At 43.4% G+C, this 25,577-nt stretch overlaps 1 protein-coding gene across 1 annotated transcript in view; it reads right to left on the reverse strand.

Moving 5' to 3' along the window:
• LOC129699849 (dimethyladenosine transferase 1, mitochondrial-like) overlaps positions 1-25,577 on the reverse strand; it is a 47,973-nt gene that overhangs the window by 2,840 nt on the left and 19,556 nt on the right. The window contains 3 exon segments of the mRNA XM_055639984.1: positions 10,031-10,158; positions 16,231-16,350; positions 18,592-18,743. Coding sequence (XP_055495959.1) covers positions 10,031-10,158; positions 16,231-16,350; positions 18,592-18,743 — 400 coding nt within the window.

A 25,577-nucleotide genomic window follows, 5' to 3' on the forward strand; every position in this document is an offset into this window, starting at 1 on the left:
GCGTTTGTCGTTTGTCTTTTTGCGTTTGTCGTTTGTCTTTTTGCGTTTGTCGTTTGTCTTTTTGCGTTTGTCGGTTGTCTTTTTGCGTTTGTCGTTTGTCTTTTTGCGTTTGTCGTTTGTCTTTTTTTTTTTCGTTTGTCTTTTTGCGTTTGTCTTTTTGCGTTTGTCTTTTTGCGTCGTCTTTTTGCGTCGTCGTTTGTCTTTTTGCAAAAAGACAAACGACAAACGCAAAAAGACGACGCAAAAAGACAAACGAAAAACGCAAAAAGACAAACGACAAACGCAAAAAGACAAACGACAAACGCAAAAAGACAAACGACAAACGCAGAAAGACAAACGACAAACGCAGAAAGACAAACGACAAACGCAGAAAGACAAACGACAAACGCAGAAAGACAAACGACAAACGAAACATAGAAAGTAGGTGCGAAAGTAGACCACCAGGTCCGTCGAGCCCGCACCGCCATTCGCTCATGGCTGAACACTAAACAGACACACTTACCCACAAACAGTAGACACAAGACACAGAACACAAGACACTACCCTCCCCCTTATACCGCTATCACCCCTCTCCACCCCAAGAACCTCGTGATCTGCTGGGGGAGGCAAAAAAACGGATAAAAACCCAGGTCCAATTCGGGAAAAAAATCCGGGAAATTCCTCTCCGACCCCAATCCAGGCGATCGACACTTGTCCAGGAGATCACTCAGGTCTTACTATACTAACCATACCTAGGTCCATATCCCTGCCCTCTCCCCGTAGCCCCTTATCCCCTTGGCAGCTAAAAAACCATCTATTTTTTGTCTTAAATATATTTAAAGTTTCTGCTTCCACTGCTCCCTGGGGCAGTGAATTCCATAAATTAACCACCCTCTGGGTGAAGAAGTTCTTCCTCATCTCAGTTTTAAAAGAGCCCCCCCTTATTCTGCAACTATGTCCCCTAGTTCTAGTTTCCCTGATCATTGGGAACATCCTCGGTGCATCCACCCGATCAAGGCCCCTCACGATCTTATATGTTTCAATGAGATCGCCTCTCATTCTTCTAAACTCCAAAGAGTAGAGTTCCAGCCTACTTAACCTTTCCTCATATGTCAATCCCCTCATTGCAGGAATTAATCTTGTAAACCTTCGCTGCACTGCCTCCAGGGCTAGTACATCCTTTCTTAAGTATGGACCCCAGAACTGTACACAGTATTCCAAATGTGGTCTCACTAATACTGTGTACAGCTGCAGCAAGACCTCCGTGTTTTTATACTCAATCCCCCTAGCAATAAAGGCCAAAACTCCATTGGCCTTCCTGATTGCTTGCTGCACCTGCATACTAACTTTCAGTGATTCATGTACTAATACCCCTAGATCCCTTTGCGTTGCATTACAACGCAGCTCCTCCTCATTTAGAAAAATACTTGCCCTATCATTTTTTTTCCCAAAGTGAATGACTTCACATTTATTAGTATTAAATTTCATCTGCCAAGTTGTTGCCCACTCACCTAGCTTAAACGCAAAACGACAAACGCAAAAAGACAAACGACAAACGCAAAAAGACAAACGACAAACGCAGAAAGACAAACGACAAACGCAGAAAGACAAACGCATCGTCTTTTTTGCGTTTGTCGTTTGTCTTTTTGCGTTTGTCGTTTGTCTTTTTGCGTTGTCGTTTGTCTTTTTGCGTTGCCGTTTGTCTTTTTGCGTTGTCGTTGTCTTTTTGCAAAAAACGACAACCGACAAACGCAAAAAGACAACCGACAAACGCAAAAAGACAAACGACAAACGCAAAAAGACAAACGACAACGCAAAAACGACAAACGACAAACGCAAAAAGACAAAAGACAAACGCAAAAAGACGACGCAAAAAGACAAACGACAAACGCAAAAAGACAAACGCAAAAAGACAAACGACAAACGCAAAAAGACAAACGACAAACGCAAAAAGACAACCGACAAACGCAAAAAGACAACCGACAAACGCAAAAAGACAACCGACAAACGCAAAAAGACAACCGACAAACGCAAAAAGACAAACGACAAACGCAAAAAGACGACGCAAAAAAAAGACAAACGACAAACGCGAAAAGACAAACGACAAACGCAAAAAGACAACGCAAAAAGACGACGCAAAAAGACAACCGACAAACGCAAAAAGACAAACGACAAACGCAAAAAGACAACCGACAAACGCAAAAAGACAACGCAAAAAGACAAACGACAACGCAAAAAGACAAACGACAAACGCAAAAAGACAACGACAAAAAAGACAACCGACAAACGCAAAAAGACAACCGACAAACGCAAAAAGACAACCGACAAACGCAAAAAGACAACCGACAAACGCAAAAAGACAACCGACAAACGCAAAAAGACAACCGACAAACGCAAAAAGACAAACAAGACAAACGACAAACGCAAAAAGACAAACGACAAACGCAAAAGACAACGCAAAAAGACGACGCAAAAACACAACCGACAAACGCAAAAAGACAACCGACAAACGCAAAAAGACAACCGACAAACGCAAAAAGACACACACACGACAAAAAAAAAAGACAAACGACAAACGCAAAAAAAAAACCAACCAACGCAAAAAGACAGACGACAAAAAAACAAACGACAACGCAAAAAGACAAACGACAACGCAAAAAGACAAACGACAAAAAAGACGCAAAAAGACAAACGACAAACGCAAAAAGACAAACGACAAACGCAAAAAGACAAACGACAAACGCAAAAAGACAAACGACAAACGCAGAAAGACAAACGACAAACGCAGAAAGACAAACGACAAACGCAGAAAGACAAACGACAAACGCAGAAAGACAAACGACAAACGCAAAAAGACAAACGACAAACGCAAAAAGACAAACGACAAACGCAAAAAGACAAACGACAAACGCAAAAATACAAACGACAAACGCAAAAAGACAAACGACAAACGCCAAAAGACAAACGACAAACGCCAAAAGACAAACGCCAAAAGACAAACGCCAAAAGACAAACGCCAAAAGACAAACGACAAACGCCAAAAGACAAACGCCAAAAGACAAACGACAAACGCCAAAAGACAAACGACAAAAACGCCAAAAGACAAACGACAAACGCAAAAAGACAAACGACAAACGCAAAAAGACAAACGACAAACGCAAAAAGACAAACGACAAATGCAAAAAGACAAACGACAAACGTTTTTTGCGTTTTGTCGTTTGTCTTTTTGCGTTTGTCGTTTGTCTTTTTGCGTTTGTCGTTTGTCTTTTTGCGTTTGTCGTTTGTCTTTTTGCGTTTGTCGTTTGTCTTTCTGCGTTTGTCGTTTGTCTTTCTGCGTTTGTCGTTTGTCTTTCTGCGTTTGTCGTTTGTCTTTCTGCGTTTGTCGTTTGTCTTTCTGCGTTTGTCGTTTGTCTTTTTGCGTTTGTCGTTTGTCTTTTTGCGTTTGTCGTTTGTCTTTTTGCGTTTGTCGGTTGTCTTTTTGCGTTTGTCGGTTGTCTTTTTGCGTTTGTCGTTTGTCTTTTTGCGTTTGTCGTTTGTCTTTTTGCGTTTGTCATTTTGTCTTTTTGCGTTTTTCGTTTGTCTTTTTGCGTTTGTCGTTTGTCTTTTTGCGTTTGTCTTTTTGCGTTTGTCGTTTGTCTTTTTGCAAAAAGACAAACGACAACGCAAAAAGACAAACGACAAACGCAAAAAGACAACCGACAAACGCAAAAAGACAAACGACAAACGCAAAAAGACAAACGACAAACGTGTTTTGCGTGTTGTCGTTTGTCTTTTTGTCGTTTGTCGTTTGCGTTTGTCGTTTGTCTTTTTGCGTTTGTCGTTTGTCTTTTTGCGTTTGTCGTTTGTCTTTTTGCGTTTGTCGTTTGTCGTTCTGCGTTTGCGTCGTCTTTTTGCGTTTGTCGTTTGTCTTTTTGAAAAAAGACAAACGACAACGCAAAAAGACAACCGACAAACGCAAAAAGACAACCGGCAAACGCAAAAAGACAACCGACAAACGCAAAAAGACAAACGACAAACGCAAAAAAGACGATGCGTTTGTCTTTCTGCGTTTGTCGTTTGTCTTTCTGCGTTTGTCGTTTGTCTTTCTGCGTTTGTCGTTTGTCTTTTTGCGTTTGTCGTTTGTCGTTTTGCGTTTGTCGTTTTGCGTTTGTCGTTTGTCTTTCTGCGTTTGTCGTTTGTCTTTCTGCGTTTGTCGTTTGCATTTTTGCGTTTGTCGTTTGTCTTTTTGCGTTTGTCGTTTGTCTTTTTGCGTTTGTCTTTTGGCGTTTGTCGTTTGTCTTTTGGCGTTTGTCTTTTGGCGTTTGTCTTTTGGCGTTTGTCGTAAAAAACTCACCTAGCTTAAACGACAAACGACAAACGCAAAAAGACAAACGACAAACGCAAAAAGACAAACGACAAACGCAGAAAGACAAACGACAAACGCAGAAAGACAAACGCATTGTCGTTTGTCTTTTTGTTTGTCGTTTGTCTTTTTGCGTTTGTCGTTTGTCTTTTTGCGTTTGTCATTTGTCGTTCTTTTGCGTTTGTCGTTTGTCTTTTTGCGTTTGTCGTTTGTCTTTTTGCGTGTCTTTTTGCGTCGCCTTTTTGCGTTTGTCGGTTGTCTTTTTGCGTTTGTCGTTTGTCTTTTTGCAAAAAGACAAACGACAAACGCAAAAAGACAAACGACAAACGCAAAAAGACAAACGACAAACGCAAAAAGACAAACGAAAAACGCAAAAAGACAAATGACAAACGCAAAAAGACAAACGACAAACGCAAAAAGACAACAAACGAAAAAGACAACCGACAAACGCAGAAAGACAAACGACAAACGCAGAAAGTCAAACGCAGAACGCGCATGTCGTTTGTCTTTTTGCGTTTGTCGTCTGTCTTTTTGCGTTTGTCGTTTGTCTTTTTGCGTTTGTCGTTTGTCTTTTTGCGTCGTCTTTTTGCGTTTGTCTTTCTGCGTTTGTCGTTTGTCTTTTTGCGTTTGTCGTTTGTCTTTTTGCGTTTGTCGGTTGTCTTTTTGCGTTTGTCGTTTGTCATTTGTCTTTTTGCGTTTGTCTTTTGTCTTTTTGCGTTTGTCAAACGCAAAAAAAGACAAAAAAGACAAACGACAAACGACAAACGCAAAAAGACAAACGAAAAACGCAAAAAGACAAAAGACAAACGCAAAAAGACAAACGACAAAAAGACAACAAACGACAAACGCAAAAAGACAACCGACAAACGACAAAAAGACAAACGACAAACGCAAAAAGACAAAAGACAAAAGACAAACGCAGAAAGACAAACGACAAACGCAAAAAGACAAATGCAAATAGACGACGAACGCAAAAAGACGACGAAACGCAAAAAGACAACAAATGCAAAAAGACGACAAACAAACGCAAAAAGACGACAAACGCAAAAAACGCAAAAAGACAAAACAAAACGCAAAAAACGTTTGTCGTTTGTCTTTTTGCATTTGTCGTTTGTCTTTTTGCGTTTGTCGTTTGTCTTTTTGCGTTTGTCGTTTGTCTTTTTGCGTTTGTCGATTGTCTTTTGGCGTTTGTCGATTGTCTTTTGGCGTTTGTCGTTTGTCTTTTGGCGTTTGTCGTTTGTCTTTTGGCGTTTGTCGTTTGTCTTTTGGCGTTTGTCGTTTGTCTTTTGGCGTTTGTCGTTTGTCTTTTTTTGGCGTTTGTCTTTTGGCGTTTGTCTTTTGGCGTTTGTCGTTTGTCTTTTTGGCGTTTGTCGTTTGTCTTTTTTTGCGTTTGTCGTTTGTATTTTTGCGTTTGTCGTTTGTATTTTTGCGTTTGTCGTTTGTCGTTTGTCTTTTTGCGTTTGTCGTTTGTCTTTTTATGTTTGTCGTTTGTCTTTTTGCGTTTGTCGTTTGTCTTTTTGCGTTTGTCGTTTGTCTTTGTGCGTTTGTCGTTTGTCTTTGTCTTTCTGCGTTTGTCGTTTGTCTTTGTGCGTTTGTCGTTTGTCTTTCTGCGTTTGTCGTTTGTCTTTTTGCGTTTGTCGTTTGTCTTTTTGCGTTTGTCTTTTTGCGTTTGTCGTTTGTCTTTTTGCGTTTGTCGTTTGTCTTTTTGCGTTTGTCGTTTGTCTTTTTGCGTTGTCGTTTGTCTTTTTGCATTTGTCGTTTGTCTTTTTGCGTCGTCTTTTGCGTCGTCGTTTGTCTTTTTGCGTTGTCTTTTTGTCTTTTTGCGTCATCTTTTTGCGTTTGTCGGTTGTCTTTTTGCGTTTGTCGGTTGTCTTTTTGCGTTTGTCGGTTGTCTTTTTGCGTTTGTCGCGTTGTCTTTTTGCGTTTGTCGGTTTGTCGGTTGTCTTTTTGCGTTTGTCGGTTGTCTTTTTGCGTTTGTCGGTTGTCTTTTTGCGTCGTCTTTTTGCGTTGTCTTTTTGTCTTTGTCGTTTGTCTTTTGCGTTTTTCGTTTGTCTTTTTGCGTCGTCTTTTTGCGTTTGTCGTTTGTCTTTTTGCGTTTGTCGTTTTTTGCGTTTGTCTTTTTGCGTCGTCTTTTTGCGTCGTCTTTTTGCGTTTTGCGTTTGTCGTTTGTCTTTTTGCGTTTGTCGTTTGTCTTTTCGCGTTTGTCGTTTGTCTTTTCGCGTTTGTCGGTTGTCTTTTCGCGTTTGTCGGTTGTCTTTTCGCGTTTGTCGGTTGTCTTTTCGCGTTTGTCGGTTGTCTTTTCGCGTTTGTCGGTTGTCTTTTTGCGTTTGTCTTTTTGCGTTTGTCGTTTGTCGTTTGTCTTTTTTTGCGTTTGTCGGTTGTCTTTTTGCGTTTGTCTTTTTGCGTTTGTCGTTTGCGTTTGTCGTTTTGCGTTTGTCGTTTGTCGTTTTGAGTTTGTCGGTTGTCTTTTTGCGTTTGTCGTTTGTCTTTTTGCGTTTGTCGGTTGTCTTTTTGCGTTTGTCGGTTGTCGTTTTTTGCAAAAAGACAACGACAACGCAAAAAGACAAACGGCAACGCAAAAAGACAAACGACGCAAAAAGACTACGCAAAAAGACAAACGACAAACGCAAAAAGACAAACGACAAACGAAAAAAGACAAACGACAAACGCAAAAAGACAAACGAAAAACGCAAAAAGACAAACGACAAACGTAAAAAGACAAACGACAAACGTAAAAAGACAAACGACAAACGCAAAAAGACAAAACGACAAACGACAAAAAGACAAACGACAAACGCAAAAAGACAAACGACAAACGCAAAAAGACAAAAGACAAAAGCAAAAAGACAAACGACAAACGCAAAAAAAACACAAACGACAAACGAAAAAAGACAAACGACAAACAAACGCAAAAAGACAAACGACAAACGCAAAAAGACAAACGACAAACGCAAAAAGACAAACGCAAACGCAAAAAGACAAACGACAAACGAAAAAGACAAACGCAAAAACGCAAACGCAAAAAGACAAACGACAAACGCAAAAAGACAAACGACAAACGCAAAAAGACAAACGACAAACGCAAAAAGACAAACGCAAAAAGACAAACGACAAACGCACAAAGACAAACTACAAACGCAAAAAGACAAACGACAAACGCAAAAACACAAAAGACAAACGACATACGACAAACGCAAAAAGACGAACGACAAACGCAAAAAGACAAACGACAAACGCAAAAAGACAAACGACAAACAACAAATGCAGAAAAGAAAACGACAAACGACAAACAACAAAACGCAGAAAGACAAACGACAAACGCAGAAAGACAAACGACAAATGCAAAAAGACAAACGACAAACGACAAACCCAGAAAGACAAACGACAAACGCAAAAAGACAAACGACAAACGCAAAATGACAAACGACAAACGCAAAAAGACAACCGACAAACGCAAAAAGACAACCGACAAACGCCAAAAGACAAACGCCAAAAGACAACAACCGACAAACGACAAACAGAAAAACGACAAAAGAAAAAGACAAACGAAAAAAGAAAAACGACAAAAAGAAAAACGACAAACGCAAAAAAAAACAAACGCAAAAAAGACAAACGACAAACGCAAAAAGACAAACGACAAACGCAAAAAAGACAAACGACAAATGCAAAAAGACAAACGACAAACGCAAAAAGACAAACGCAAAAACGCAAAAAAGACAAACGACAAACACAAAAAGACAAACGACAAACGCAAAAAGACAAACGACGAAAAAAAAAAGACAAACGCAAAAAGACAAACAACAAACGCAAAAAAAAAGTTACTGTATTCGGACAAGAATTAAAAACCCTGTGTTTAAAATGCTAAAGTAGACGCTGGAAATAGGCAGTATCCATGGAATGAGAAATACATACCTTACATAACCTTACCTCAGTGTGATGGGGGAAAAAAAACCATAAACAGGTGTTACCTGATTAGCCTAAAAATACATCAGAAACGGAGTGCCTGTGATTTGGTTCTCAGAGAATGGTCGTGACTATCTTAAATCTTTAACCACATGTGATTTTTTCTATTACAAATCTCAAATTGTGGAGTACAGAGGCAAATAAATAAATGATGGGTCTTTGTCCCAAACATTATGTGTGTCTACTGTACAAACCAGCAACTGCAGAGTTCCCTCAGTCTGAAGAAGGGTCTCGACCCGAAACGTTATCCATTCCTTCTCTCCAGAGATGCTACTTGTCCCGCATAGTTACTCCAGCATTTTGAGTCTAAACGCAGTCCACGTGTGGGTTTATGTCACTTAGCGAGCAGTTGCTCCTTTATGCTTTAATCAGTTTTGCGTTTCACTCCTGATCTACAATCAGTACCATGCACAGGGCTGGTATCTGAATGTAGCTACGAGGGGGTCATCAACACAAGCAGGAATTATTTAAACACAGGGTGGCAAAGGTTGTTCACGGCAAGGTGGGAGACCTTGGTCCGTTGGGTGCTATATCTGTACTATACAAATAGCAATGCAGCGCTCCCTTGCTAATACACATCCAACTGCATGTGAGGAAAAACTTTATCACCCAGAGAGTTGTGAATCTGTGGAATTCTCTGGCACAGTAGGCAGTGGAGGCCAATTCACTGGATGTTTCCAAGAGAGTTAGATTTAGCTCTTAAGACTTACGGAATCATGGGATCTGGAGGGAAAGCAGGAATTCTGGCTGATCAGCCATGCTCATATTGAATGGTGGCGGTGCTGGCTTGAAGGGACAAATGGCCTACTCCTGCACCTATTATCTATGTAACCAGTTCCTTTTTTAATGTCACAATTAAATCTGCCTCTAGATGAGGAAACACATTTTCACACATAGAGTGGTGAGTCTGTGGAATTCTCTGCCTTGGTGGAGTAGGCCGGTTCCCTGGATACTTTCAAGAGAGAGCTAGATAGGGCTCTTAAAGATAGCGGAGTCAGTGGATATGGGGAGAGGGCAGGAACGGGGTACTGATTGGGGATGATCAGCCGTGATCACATTGAATGGCGGTGCTGGCTCGAAGGGTCGAATGGCCTACTCCTGCACCTATTGTCTACCTCCTCTAGCTTAACAGTCCAAACCTGAACATGTTTTCCTTATGCTATTCTATTTCTATAGTTCTCGAGCTATATTTCACATTTCACTCCTTTCATCTCACACCTTTTTGTCTACTTTTAATCTCTTACCTTCCTGAAATCATCGTCTAATCAACATCCTCCCCCCTTGCCTATATCCACCTATTAATTTGCATTGTCATGTTCCTACCTGTCTTCTAGCTTTCTCCTCCCTGTTGCAATCAGTCTGAAGACGGGTCTAAAGTGCCTGTCCCATTTGTGCGTCAGATGGCGCGCAAAGATTTTGTACATCCCAAAATCCAGGGGCGCCGCGCGCAACCGCGTGTCACTGCCTACATTACCACGCACCACGCGCGTGTAATGCGCACCATACGAGCATCACGTGTGCGTCAAAGCGCGCGTGTCGTGCGCCATAACGCGTAAATGGTGTCGGGTAAATGACATCTAAGTGGAACAGGCCCTTAAGTCCACGTTCTCAAACAAAAATGTGTAGTTTCCAATGCTAACTGCAACATGTGAAAGATCTTCCCCGAATTGTTTTGATCGAACAATTGTACAGCTACATGTGAATCTGTCCCCAAAACTGAACGCCTGTAGATGGTCAGTAACTTACTCAAGTCCTCGGCGGCAATGCTTTCTCCGAAAGCTGAATGCACATCGCACCACCTTTTCCACCAGTTTGAATGGTTGGTTAATCTGTGGTCTCTCCAGCGGAGTAATACGTACAACTCCCACATCAATCTAGAAAAGAAAACTCAGATTTAATATCATGACCTGTGATCCGGCGATTAATAGAATTCGAATATCTACAAAAACATACAGAATAGTGGAACACATGTCCCTTTGAGCCTGAATCTCTAGGTTCCCTTTCCCCTGACTCAGTCTCGACCCGAAACATCACCCATTCCTTTTCTCCAGAGATGCTGCATGACCTGGTGAGTTATTCCAGCTTTTGTGTCTGTCTACCCTTCATGGCCCCTCATCTATCTCACCATTGCTCAACTCTTCTCCCCTACCAACAGACAATAGACAAAAGGAGCAGGAGTAGGCTCTTCGGCCCTTTGAGCCAGCACCGACATTCACTGTGATCATGGCTGATCATCCACAATCAGTTCCAACCTTCTCCCCATATCCCTTGACTCCGCTGTCTTTAAGAGCGCCATCTAACTCTCTCTTGAAAGCATCCAGAGAATTGGCCTCCACTGACTTGTGAGGCAGAGAATTCCACAGATTCACAACTCTCTGGGTGAAAATGTTTTTCCTCATCTCCATTCTAAATGGCCTATCCCTTATTCTTCCCTTCGAAAGCTTGTCTCTATCTCTCTCTCGCTCCAAAAATATTCAGTGTCTTGGTCGCGACAGAGTTCTTTTTTTTTTTTTAATACATTTTTATTAGAGGCATTTGCATATCATAATCCAAACCAGTACAGGCTTTGTTTAACGGTTACATATTAAGTATCCAGGTTTCCAGGGACCCAGTTACCAAAGTAGCTGGGATCCTCCTTTATCCGTTACATATTAACATTGCCTCTAATTATTTATATATATTTATAGATAGATAGAAATAAATAGATTAGAGAAATAGGATAAACTATCAATAATACGACTTGGGAGATAGGTCCGTAGGTCAGAGATCATAACTATTTATCTAGTCCTGGGTTCAGGCTTCAGTCCGGCCTCCGTGCTGGTCCGATCTACCCCTTCAAGTAATCTATAAATGGAGACCATATTCTAATGAATAATTCTGGTTTGTCAATTAAGACATATCTAACTTTTTCCAAATGTAAGGTCTCTCCGACATCTTCATTGTGGGGGTTGTTGGGTTTTTCCAAAATTTTAATATCAATTTTCCCCCAATAATTATACTGTGATCAAGGACATGTCTTTGGTTTATTGTGAGTTTTACAATAGTTTCACAGAGTTATGTGGTAAAGAATTCTACAGGTTCATAATTCTCTGAATATGAAGATGTTTCTCTTCATCTCAGTCTTACATTTCATATCCCATGACCCATCATTCTGGACACCAAGGGAAACAGCACTTCCATCTCTGTCTTTTGAACCTCAGTGTGTCAGAATTCCATAAAACTCCCTCTCAATTTTATAAGCATTATTATTGACTTCACAAAGGGGTCAAGGAAAGAGCGTTCACGTCGCGGCCCTGTTTCCACCGCCACGGACAAGAAGCGACAGAGACAGACACCATTGTGTGCAGCTCTGGCTGAACAACTTCTAATCTTGTGTGTGGACTCGATAAAAAGAAGAAGACTTCACAATGCCCAATCAGCATCAATACTGCCAAAGTGGTGACGGCCCGCAACTTCCAACAAGATACAGGACAGAACGCCACACAAGATCCTTTTTCCCTGCTACTATCAAACGGTACAACATGGGGTAGACTGACTAGAGTTGCTGCCTTACAGCGCCAGAGACCCGGGTTCGATCCTGACTACAGGCGCTGTCCGTATGGAGTTTGCACGTTCCCCGTGTGACTGCGTAGGTTTACCCTGGGTGCTCTGGTTTCCTCCCACGTTCCAAAGGCGGGCAGGTTTGTAGGTTAATTGGCTTCTGTAAAATTGCCCCTGTAGGATAGAACTAGTGTAGGGCGTGATCGCTGGTTGGGGTGTACTCAGTGGCCGAAGGGCCCGTTTCAACGCTGTATCTCTAAACTAAACCTTCGGCATAACAGAAAATAATTGAAAATATCCTCAATTCTTCCACAGGCAGTTGAATAATCTAAGCTCTCTCTGCAACTGAAGGATCACATTTAATAAAAAGAAACTAGCCATCATAACAAGATATGGAATGAACAAATCCAAACTCTTTTCTTTGCCATGCTACTCCAGTTGATTTTGTTGCATTTCTCTACTTCCCGCAGTAAAAAAGGATAACAATTCTTCACATTTATTCACATCTGGAACATAGAATCAACAAGTTGCATTGAATCTGCACAAAACACTGGTTATGCCATATGTAGGAAGGAACTGCAGATGCTGGTTTACACCGAAGATAGACATCAAATGCTGGAGTAACTCAGCTGGACAGGCAGCATCTCTGGAGAGAAGGAATGGGTGACGTTTCGGGTAGAGACCCTTCTTCAAGCTTGGCCTCGACCCGAAACGTCACCCATTCCTTCTCTCCAGAGATGCTGCCTGTCCCGCTGAGTTACTCCAGCATTCTGTGTCTATCACTGGTTATGCCACAACTGGAGTATGGTGTCCAATTCTGACTAACATTGTGGAGTCATAAATCAGAGTCATAGAGCACATCAACAGACCCTTTGGCCTACCAATGAATTTGCACAAACCCCGGTCTTCACACAACACGTCAGCTAGTCCCAGGTTCTGCTCATCTACACTGTAGGGGCAGTTTACAGAAGCCAAGTAATCTGCCATGCAAATGGCTTCGGACTGTGCGGAGAAACTAAATATTCCTGAGGAGATCTCTTGGTCCCTCAAAAGAACATGCAAACTCCCCACAGAAAGCACGGGGTGCCAGAATTTAATCAGGGTTCCAGAAGCTGAGACAACAGCCCAACCTTCTGTACCAAAAGGGATCCAAGGAGTATTAAATAAATCAACAGTGATGGCTTTACAGATGAGGTATTTTAGCTACAAGGCTAGAATGGAGAAACTGGGGTCGTTTTCTGTAAAACAAGGTTGAGAGAAATAAGTAATCAAAAACACAAAAGAAAACAAAAAATGGGCGGCATGGTGGTGCAGCGGTAGAGTTGCTGCCTCACAGCGCTGGAGACCCAGGTTCAATCCTGACTACGGGCGCTGTCTGTACGGAGTTTGCACGTGCCCCCTGTGACCCGCGTGGGTTTTCTCCGAGATCTTTGGTTTCCTCCCACACTCCAAAGACGTACAGGTTTGTAGGTTAATTGGCTGGGTATAAATGTAAATGGTCCCTTGTGTGTGTGTAGGATGGTGTTAATGTGCGGGGGTCGCTGGTCGGAGCGGACGCGATGGGCCGAAAGGCGTGTTTCCGTGCTCTCTAAACTAAACTAAAATGCAGGCAGCAGCAAGTAGGTCAGACACGGGGAGAGAAAGACAGTAGACGTCCCAGGTCAAGGAACACTCATCAAAACCGGAAATGCGAAACAGCAAACTAGTTTCAGTTTACAAATATATGGAAAGAACAGACGGAGCATATATGTTAGGTGGAAAACCAAAAGTCATCAGGGTAACAATTACGTTAAAATCCAGCAGCTAGATTGAGAGAAACAGGGACAGTCATCCAATCTTACCAAATTTAGACAATAGATGCAGGAATAGGCCATTCGGCCCTTCGAGCCAGCACTGCTATTCAATGTGATCATGGCTGATCATCCACAATCAGTTCCCCGTTCCTGCCTTCTCCCCATATCCCCTTGACTCCGCTAGTACTAAAATCCCAAAGACAAGATGGAAATTAAAGTGCTGTTAAACGCACTTACATTGGGCATTGTTGGAGGCAGAAGAAGGTACTGAATGGTAGTGCAACAGATAGTTATTTAGTTTAGTTTAGATTTTTATCACGTGTACCGAGGTACAGTGAAAAGCTTTTGTTGCGTGCTATCCAGTCAGCGGAAAGACAATACATGATTACAATCGAGCCATTCACAGTAATACATGATAATTAAAATGACAGACAACTAGATGTTCTGGGTTGTCCACGTGGACTGAATACAAGTGTTCTGCAGACAAATTGCTTTTGATTTTTTTCCACTCAATTAGAGACTATTATGAGCATCAAATGTAATAAACTCCATAAAGAGCACATTTAGCTTAGTTTTGAGATACAGAATAGAACCAGGCTCTTCGGCCCACCGTGTCCGCACCGCACACAATCATAGACACACTAGGATCAATTTTACATTTATAACTAAGCCAAATAATCTACAAAGCTGTATGTCATTGGAGTGTGGCAGGAAACCAAAGTTATCTGAGAAAACCCACACAGGTCACGGGGAGAACGTACAGACTCCATACAGACAGCACCTGGAGTCAGGATCGAACCCGGGTCTCTGGCGCTGTAGAGCAGCCACTCTACCACTGGGCCACTGTGCCACCCAGTGAGGGGTGAGTGATGAGGGAGAGAGAGACGAGACCAGGGCCTCCACTGAACCCCCTCCCCGCGGCCGCCACTGGTGGTAAGGGGAGATGATAAACAAGTTACTGTGAGGAGGGGAGAGAGGAGTTTGTGAGTGAGGTGGGACAGGCCGCCGCCGGTGGGGCAGGAAGGGGCGTCACCATCCTGTCCGTGGCATTGACTGGCAGGAGAAGACCAATCTGCGTGGCGCTGACTGAAGGAATCTGCGCACGCACGGTTTAAGGTTTTTAAACCTCGATATCTTTTATAATACGACACCGATTGGAACGAAACGTGTTGCACTCGCAGCACAGGAGAACGGTGAGTGGGCAAAAAATCGTAGCGTTATCTTGTATCTCGTTTATGCGCAAGTAGAAAAACCCCGCAATGTATAAATAATTAACAAAAATAAACACTGGAAATATTTAAAGCAATTACTTCATATGAACTTTGGGTTGATCTACTAAAAAGTGGCATCATTAAATTCCATGAATTTTTCAGAAGAGAACTTGACCTACATTTGAAGGAACTAATGTGCATTATTAACGATGAAAAGACTGGGAGACAGTCCCAAGTGGACAACTCTTTCAATAACTACTGCAGGCACAAAACAGGCTAACAAGTTCACAAGTTCAAATTAGGTCTGCTGCATCCGCTGCTCTAGATGTCAGCTGATTTACATCGGGGAGACTAAGCGGAGGTTGGGCGATCGTTTCGCCAAACACCTCTGCTCAGTCCGCAATAACCTACCTGAACTCCCGGTGGCTCAGCACTTCAACTCCCCCTCCCATTCCCAATCCGACCTCTCTGTCCTGGGTGTCCTCCATTGCCAGAGTGAGCAACACCGGAAATTGGAGGAACAGCACCTCATATTCCGCCTGGGTTGCTTGCGTCCGGATGGCATGAACATTGAATTCTCCCAGTTTTGCTAGCCCTTGCTGTCTCCTCCCCTTCCTTAACCCTCGAGCTGTCTCCTCCCACCCCCCGCCCTCGGGCTCCTCCTCCTCCCTTTTTCCTTCCTTCTCCCCCCCACCCCCCATCAGACTGAAGAAGGGTTTCGGCTCGAAACGTCACCTATTTCCTTCGCTCCATAGATGTTGCTGCACCCGCTGAGTTTCTCCAGCATTTTTGTGTACCTTCAAATTTGGTCATTCAGCCCATCGAACACTCCCCCATTCAATCATGGCTGATCTACGCCAACAAATCCCATTTCCCTGCCTTCTCCCCATAATCCTTGACACCCGATCTAATTAAGAATGTCTATCTCTGCCTTAAAAATAACCACCGACTTGGCCCTCTGTTCCAGATTAACTAAGGAAGTTCCTCCTCACATCCTATCTAAAAGAGCTCTCTTTAATTCTGAGGCTATGACCTCTGGCCCTAGACTCTCCCCACCAGTGGAAACATCCTTTGCACATCCACTCTATCTATGCCTTTCATTATTCTGTACGTTTCAATGAGGCCCCCCCCTCAACCTTCTAAACTCCAGCGAGTAGAGGCCCTGTGTTGTCAAAAGCTCATCATATGTTAACCCATTCATGCCTGGGATCATTCCTGGAAGCATTTTCCAGACCACAGTTATTTACAGAAACTAATTATAATCGTACTTTTTAAGTTAGCAACCCATGATGCTAAATTTGAGATGGCTTCCATTTATGCAAATTTCATCCAGACAAGTAGAATGTAAAATGCAATTCCACAACAGGGACTCTTTAATACAACAATGCAAAAAATATGTTACCTTGGGCTTTGGAACAAAGGCTCTGCCTGGAATCGTGAAGCAGCTTTTCACATTACACAAATACTGGGACATCACTGATAACCGGCTTCTCTGTCTACTGCTGGTACTTGCTGTGAGACGCTGTAAAGGAAACATATGGGTTCAAAGTCTAACGCAACCATTTTTAAAGGCAACAGTGGTTTGGTTTGTTCATACGAGCAGAACTAGTGATTTTCACATAAGACAAAAAATCCTCTGAATCACGTTCCCTACCATAAGCCATTGGGCTGTTAATCACGACAACCTCTAATATGTTCTGCACCACAAACTGTTCGTTTGTTTGTTTTTGTGTGTACGTATGTGTGCCCACATAACCACAATACAGTACAATAATACTTTACTAGCCAAATATGTTTTGCAACATACAAGGAATTTCATTTGCCAAGTCAGTCATACAAATAAACCAACATAACACACAAAATATATTTTAACATGAACATCCACCACAGTGACTCCTCCACATTCCTCACTGTGATAGAAAGCGAAAAACAAAGTTCAATCTCTTCCCTTTGTTCAATCTCTCTCGCGGTCGGGGGCCTCGAACCTTCCGTTGACGGACGATCTTACTCCCGTCGCCGGCAGTCGGGCCCTCCCCGTCGGGGCGATCAAGCTCCTGCAACGGGGGGAATCTCATCTCCCCGTGCCGGGTCGGGACTTGTCGAACCTTCTGCGTCGTTGGAGCTCCCGACACGGTCTCTCCCGTGACTGCGAGTTCTCTATGCCAAAGTCCACAGGCTGCATTGCCAGGTGATGAGCGGTGCGTGGTTTCCTCCTGACGTGACGCTTGGCATCCAGGCCAAAGAGTTCAATCTTGGTTTCATTAGACCAGAGAATCTTGTTTACCATGCCTTTTGGCAAACTCCAAGCGGGCTGTCATGTGCCTTTTACTGAAGAGTGGCTTCCGTCTGACCACTCTACCATAAAGGCCTGATTGTTGGAGTGCTGCAAATATAGTTGCCCTTCTGGAAGGTTCTCCAATCTCCACAGAGGAACTCTGGAGCTCTGTTAGAGTGACCATCGGGTTCTTGGTCACCTCCCTGACCAAGGCCCTTCTCCCCTGATTGCTCAGTTTGGCCGGGCGGGCAGCTCCATGAAGAGTCCTGGTGGTTCCAAAGTTCTTCCATTTAAGAATGACGGAGGCCACTGTGCTCTTCGGGACCTGCAATGCTGCAGAAATTGTTTTATACCCTTCCCCAGATCTGTGTCTCGACACAATCCTGTCTCGGAGATCTGCGGACAATTCCTTCATCTTCATGGCTTGGTTTTTGCTGTGACATGCACCATCAACTGTAGGACCTTATATAGACAGGTGTGTGCTTTTCCAAATCATGTCCAATCAATTTAATTTACCACTGGTGGACTCCAATCAAGTTGTAGAAACATCTCAAGGATAATCAATGGAAACAGGATGAACTTGTTCAATTTTGAGTGTCGTGGTAAAGGGTCTGAATACTTATGTCAATGTGATATTTCAATTATTTATTTTTAATTACTTTGCAAAAAAATCTAAAAACCTGTTTTCGCTTCGTTATTCTGGGGTATTGTGTGAAGATTGATGATTAAAAAAATGAATTTAATCCATTTTAAAATAAGGCTGTAACGTAACAAATAGTGGAAAAAGTGAACGGGTCTGAATACTTTCTGAATGCACTGTACTTGTGAATGAGCTAATAGTCAAATCTAACAGTCAAATCGAAAATGTAGTTGTTCGTCTACAAAAACATGGTCTGGTAGAACAAACGAATGTCTTGGTGCCAAGTCCGAATGACTTTGCAAATTATATGGAACACAATATGGAGGACACGTTGCCGTTTTAATAAAGACATTAAGATGGAAGTCTGTGTAATAACATGTGCTCTTTCAAGGCCATAAAGAAGCCAAGATTGAAAAAAATAGCAGACGCTCCAGGGATAAGTAATAACGTTATTGGATGAGCTTGATTTGGACCCAGCTTTTCCGAAATTCTGAAAGGCTATAAAATCTTTCAGTCATGCCATATTCAGACTTGGTAGGAGTGTTTTACTGATAAGAAAGATGCATAATTGTGCTAACTTTCCTTTGTTCTGTGCGTGGAGCCCGAGAAGCACTGAGCAACTTTTGTGCTCATTGTAGATCTTGCCACCCCCGTCTGACGAATCAATTAAAGATTGCCATGGTTTACCTTTAACAATTTTGTTGCTATCTGCTTTTTAAGAAACGAACTTTGACACTTGACTAAAACAGTTTATTAAATTCAATTCAATTCATGGAATTTACTTGATGGAAGCACTAGCGTAAAGTCGACATTACCGTCAGGTAAACATCAGAATGTCCAACACATACCTCTGCAACCTCCTTTTGAAAAGTTAGGATCATCTGTGTCCTCCCAAAGACAAAGGGCCCATCACGATTTGCAACATTCTCCAACCACTTAATAATGAGAGGTGTTGAAACACTGAAGGGCAGGTTACCAATGATGTGCACATTTGGTAATCCTAAAATGTAATTTATAAAAACAAGCAGTGAATAAGCGAAAATGGCCGCGACCCATGTTATCGAGTTCATTAACCAAATTATTTTATAAAAGTGAAAATCAAAATACGTTAATAAAAATATGATTTTCCTACCAATTATCAATCTCAACTGCTGAAAGTTTGATGAACTTTTATACATTTTTACATTGTTACTTTCACAGAGCATGAGCATTGTCTGAAAACAGAATCTCAAAGTGATTTCTTAGATCCACGAAACATATCAGTAGCAGAAGGAACTGCAGATGCTGGTTTAAATCGAACACAGACACAAACTACTGGTAGTTTGTATGTACTATGTACTAATTTTCATTTTTTTGCATATCTTTCATTCATTCATTCTGTATCTCTCTACATCACCATCTATTTCTCTCGTTTCCCTTTCCCCCTGACTCTCAATCCGAAGAAGGGTCTCGACACGAATCGTCACCTATTCCTTCTCTCCAGTGATGCTGCCTGACCCGTTGAGTTACTCCAGCTTTTTGTGTCTATCTTTCGGTTGCAGTGAAACTGGGAAACACTCAATACCCCACAATAAGACATGCTGGCAATTTATTCGGAGTTGGAAAATAACCAAATCCTAAATGGAGAGTTTCGGGAGTAACTATTTAACCTCAAATCATGTCACTCTGAATTTTCACTTGCCAATATGCTGCACCACATCCATGAATATCAATAATCGCATTGAAATATTTTGCCATGCACTTGGTAACTCAAATAAAAATCTGTTCATTGGCATATGCTTCATCGATGATGAATCTATTCCTCTCCACAGTGTCTAGAGGAAAGTAAAGACTTTCAGAATAGTATAACTGCAATCTGTCTGGAAAGGTCAAGGGTACTGATTGAAAAATAAACCAACATAAAATTAACAATGGAAATCCTTTCAGGGTGACATGGTGGCATAGTGGTAGAGCTACTGTCTTACAGGGCCAAAGATCTAGGTTCGATCCTGACTATGGGTGCTGCCTGGACAGAGTTTGTACGCTCTGCCCATGACCACATGGGTTTACTCCGAGATCTTCGGCTTCCTCCCACTTTCCAAAGATGTACAGGGTTGTAGGTTAATTGGCCTGGTATAAATGTAAATTGTCCCTAGTGTGTGTCGGGACCCCTTTTGTGGTATTATGTCACATTTAAAATGCATCTACTAAATTTCCTGACATGTTTTAACTTAAGAATGAGAGAATAATTTCAGACTTTGAAATTTCATTTATTCCACTAATAATGTACTACTATGTGTACAATTTCCTTCCAACTTAATGTAATAAAATATGAACATCAATGAACAGACTTCGGCACCTAGAATTCTGATTTTACTTCGGAGTCACGTGAGTGACTACGTGAAGAACCCACCCAGCGCGCAGGCGCGGCATTACGTCAGCAGTGCAACAGCGGCAGCAGCTGGAGCCAGGCTCTCCAGCTGCAGCATAAAGACAAGACCTCAGGTAAGTGCCTTTTTTGTGTTACAGAGTCGCTCAAGGGAGAATTATGGCCTCTCGAAAGCGACCAGCCAGAAGGACTGCCTGCCCAACTCCACCCGAGGAGGGGTCCATAGCTGGGCGGCAGCCACTCGTAGCGGAGGAGCCATTTCAACGCTCCCGCTCACCCGACACCGAGCCGCCCCCTGTGCTGCAGATATCGACGCCCCGCACAGGGAGGAAGGCAACCCATAAAACAGACCGGCCGGTGTCCTCCGATTCATCGGAGGAACGGGAACGCTCTCCACCACCGAAACGGGGAGACGCTCGCATCAGCTGCATGAGGCAGCTCCTAGAGCAAATGATCGATGAGGAGATGCAGGCTAGGCATCTCCCAGGAGGACGGGCTTTGGCCTCCTCCTCACCACACCCTTCTGTACCCTCTATGTTCGAGGGCAGTAAGGGAGGCCAGGACTGGGCTGGCCTATCCCAAGGGCAGGCGGAGGATAACATCAGTATGCCGGGCGTGCTAGAAGAAGAGCTACTGGGTGTAGTGGGCCGGTACGCAGCGCCCCCAACGACTGGGATGGTATTACCACCCAGAATGGCGGCCAGCATTAACAGGCTGTCCAACAAGCCGCTGCAGGACAAGGTCGTCCAGCAGGCCCTTGACACGTACACAGCGCCAGAGAATTGCGAGGCGCTGCGGGTCAAAACGGTCAACGGGCAGATATGGAACCAGCTGGGGCAGCAGATCAGGGCTCAGGAAGTAAAGATGCAGCGGGTCCTGAAACTCCACTCAGCAGCCATCACCGCCTTTGCTCGGTCCGTCGGGAACGAAGAGCTAACCATACCCCAGCAGGATGCACTCGCATTGATGTGCAGCACCACTTATGAGCTCAATAGCCTACGGCGGGACAACATTAGGCCTGCCCTCAATCCGAAATATGCAGGCCTCTGCAAAGCTCCAGCGCCCGAACGAGAGGCGCTGCTATTTGGTGCAGATTTGGCCAAAAAACTGAAGGAGTTGGAAGAGGCGGCCAAACCAGTAGGCCTCATGAGGGCAGGGCCAGGACCGAGCAGGGTGAAGACACCCAGTTGGCAGCACGCCTCGGCATCCACCAGCAGGTACCGAGCTGGTGAAAGCCTGGTGACCGCCTCCCACTACCCCCAGAGCTCTTTTTTAGAGCGGGGCCCAGGGCGGAGCCGTGGGAAGATGCGCCACCCCACCGCAGCACCAACACGGACAACCTTGGGCCAAACCTACCGAAAACGGCCCCACAAATAAACATGGAGGTAGGTGGGTCTGGTTCCTGCCAACATACACAGACAACGGGTGCTGTATTAACAGGAGGACGTTTGAGGTTCTTCAAGCATGTTTGGTGCTCCTTAACTAACAATAAGTTTATACTCAACAGTATCAGTGGATACAAAATTGAATTCAAACCAGGCTTAGAACCTCCAGTTCAGCACATGCCCCAAAGGGTATTCCTTCCCTCAGCATTTGAGAAGGTAGAAGGACAAGCTGAACTAGATAGGCTCGTGGCTAAAGGCATCATAGAAATGACCACACACGAGCCGCACGAATTTGTATCAAATATTTTTCTCAAATCCAAGAAAGATGGTGGGTGTCGCATTATTATTGATTTGACGTCACTTAATCAGTCTGTTGAGCATCAACATTTCAAAATGGAGACATTTGTCACTGCCAGACAACTGATCTCCAAGGGATACTACATGGCAAGCATAGATATCAAGGATGCTTACTATTTAGTACCCATTCATAAGGATTATTACAAATATCTGAAATTTATCTGGATGGGCCAACTGTGGCAGTACAGAGCCTTGCCCAATGGTTTAACGACAGCTCCCAGATTATTTACAAAAATTCTCAAAGTGGCCATGAAAAAATTGAGAGAACAAAAACATTTAGTCGTGGCCTATCTGGACGATGTTCTCATATTAGGGAGAACAAGGGAACTAGCTGTCGCAGGAGTTTTAGCCACTAAACAACTCCTTGAAACTTTGGGATTCATCCTACACCCAGATAAATCAATATTGGAGCCTACTACTAACATGGATTACCTAGGCTTCACTATTGACACTATCCATATGACTGTCACTCTGCCCAGAGACAAAAAAGTTTCACTCATCGAAGCTTGTAACAATTTAATTGCTACACCGCAACCAAGGATACGGCACGTAGCCAGAGTTATTGGCTCTATAGTAGCAGCATTCCCGGCTGCCCAACATGGGCCCTTGCATTATCAAAATTTGCAAAGGGCAAGGACTCATGCACTACGTCTTAATAGAGGGCATTATGACCGCAAAATGGAGTTACCCACTGAAGCCAAATCAGAACTTCAGTGGTGGGTCGATAATATTTGGCACAGTCACAGTCCTATCGCCGTCACCAATCCTAACATAACCATTACAACGGATGCCAGTGCTTTAGGCTGGGGAGCTACTAACTCCATAGCCAGCACAGGTGGCAGATGGACTAACTCAGAGGCATCGCTACTACAATCACTGGGCATTAACTTCTTGGAAATGCTCGCCGCCTTTTATGGGCTAAAAGCATATACATCTGATATGCGGCATGTGCATGTTAGGATTATGATTGACAACACTACGGCGGTATCTTATATCCAGCACATGGGTGGCATAAAATCAGTATCATGCGACAAATTAACTACTATAATCTGGCAATGGTGTGTCGAGAGACATATTTGGCTATCAGCTGCCTATTTACCAGGCAAGCTAAATTTAGTGGCGGACACCAGGTCACGAAAATTCAATGACAACATCGAATGGATGTTGGACCCAAAACTATTTGCTAGAATTGTCAAGCAATATGGTACGCCAGATATAGATTTGTTTGCGTCTAGACTAAATCACCAACTACCCATGTATGTGGCTTGGGAACCAGACCCAGAGGCAGCAGCGGTAGATGCCTTCACGCTGGATTGGGGAAATTTCTTTTTCTATGCTTTCCCTCCCTTCTGCCTCATCAGTCGGGTACTCCAGAAAATTCAGGCAGACTCAGCCTCCGGCATTCTGGTCGTGCCCGACTGGCCTACCCAACCATGGTTCCCAATGTTCCACGACATGGTGGTAGAGACACCTATGGTCCTTCATAACCACCCCCAATTATTGACTCACCCGGTAACTGGCATTAGTCATCCATGCCACCAAAAATTGAACCTCCTGGTTTCCAGATTCTGAACAGACCTTACCGGGGATTGGGGTTATCAGAGAGAACAATCGCCACCATGTCGGCATCCCTGCGAGTTTCCACCAAAAAACAGTACCTGACCTACATCAGGAAATGGGAACAGTACTGTCTGGAAGCAGGGACATCCTACAAGACGGCTTCGATCTCGGATGTGCTGGAGTTCCTGGCCCACCTGCACCATGACCTAAAGATGAGCTACAGTGCCATCAATACAGCTCGGAGCGCCCTGTCCGCATACCTTATGCCCATAGGACAGCATAGTGTGGGATCCCACCCTCTGGTTATCAAACTCCTTAAAGGGATCTATAACACCAAACCCCCTACACCTAGATACACCCATATGTGGGATGTGAGTGGAGTATTGACACACCTTCGAGGTTGGCCTCCGGTGGGATCCCTGAGCCTGGAACAGTCCACTTATAAGACCCTCATGCTCATGGCGCTTGTCTCAGCTCAGAGGGTTCAGTCGCTGCATCAGTTAAATCTGAACCACATGGTGACCACCCCAGATACCATTACTTTCACCATGCCGGGGTTGGTAAAACAGAGCAGACCAGGTACATCCAACTCCCCGTTGATCTTCCGGGCATACCCTCCAGAACCTAGGCTGTGTGTGGTGACCCACCTTCATCATTATTTAGACACTACCCAAACTCTTAGAGGGAGAGAAAAAGCCTTTTGGACGGGTTACCAGCCAGACAATATCCAGATGGTTGAAACAGGTCCTTAACATGGCAGGGATTAACACAGATGTTTTTAAATCCCATTCAACCAGGGCAGCGTCCACCTCAGCGGCGGATAGGATGCAGGTTCCCCTAGACCACATCCTCAGAGCAGCGGGATGGTCAAGGGAATCGACATTCCAAAAATTCTACAGGAAACCGCTGATGGAAAAGGACGTCTTTGCGGAAAGAATTTTAGAAACCGCAAAGTTATAATTTAAAAGCCCAGGGGAGCTATTTTTTGTTGTAGTTAATAAACATTTGTTTTTTAAAACTAAACAAACTTGTTGGTCTTTAGATACCACTTCCTCCCTCGATGATCTTTCGGCAGTGAGTGATATAACTGTTACACGGTTTGAAATCACAGACCTTTGAAGTCTTCACGTAGTCACTCACGTGACTCCGAAGTAAAATAGTAAGATTAAACGAGTACTTACCAGTGCGAAGTTTGATCTGTATTTTATGAGGAGTTACGATGAGGGATTACGTGCCCTCCGCTCCCACCCTCATTGTATAGATCAAACTCGGACTGATGTCTCATTGGTCTTTACTATCTTTACTTCAACTTGTGTCTATCTGTGATTCCACACCGCTGCTTGGAAGTATGCCGCGCCTGCGCGCTGGGTGGGTTCTTCACGTAATCCCTCATCGTAACTCCTCATAAAATACAGATCAAACTTCGCACTGGTAAGTACTCGTTTAATCTTACTATTAAATATTGAATTCTATCCAGCCTCATTTTATGAGGCAAACAAAAATAATTTATTATACTCATTGAGGTCCGAGTCATCAGAAGCCAAAATTGCCCACAAAGTAAGCTTGTACACACATGTCAATTATACTACCATTATCAAACAAAATTGCAATAATTTCATATCATAATAAAAAAACTGACACTGGATGTTTAGTTGTTTAGTTTAGAAATACAGAGTGGATACAGTAGGTATGTTACAAAACCTACCCGAATCGTCGATGAGAATCTGCCCCAGGCCGTGTGCGCGATTTTGGCGCTGTTTAGAGGGGGCGGGTTTAAAACGCGATTTTTACTAGGCTGTTGCAATCGAAAATGTTCAGCCTAGTAAATCATTAACGGAAAATCGCTGAAAGACCCCGTCGCAAAAGGTATTATTAGTTTTTATGGCCTTGTATAATAGTTATAGTAGTTTAAAAATCACTCTCTAAACCCGCGACCTCTCGCAGCCCCAGGGTTTTATAAAGCAAACAATTAAAGGTATGTACCTTATTTTTACATTAAAAGGGGCTTCTTAAGAACCCTGTATATAAAGTTTTCTATAGCGAGTAGCTCATTTTGGGTTCTTTATATCCCGCAGTATTTTTCTGGGCATTTGAGGGCACAAATCCAGCGCAATGTGAACGTTCTAAACCAGCGCGTTCACAGGATCCCACTAGAAAGCCGATT

Source organism: Leucoraja erinacea, chromosome 8, assembly GCF_028641065.1.
Source record: "Leucoraja erinacea ecotype New England chromosome 8, Leri_hhj_1, whole genome shotgun sequence".
Taxonomy (NCBI): Eukaryota; Metazoa; Chordata; class Chondrichthyes; order Rajiformes; family Rajidae; genus Leucoraja; species Leucoraja erinaceus.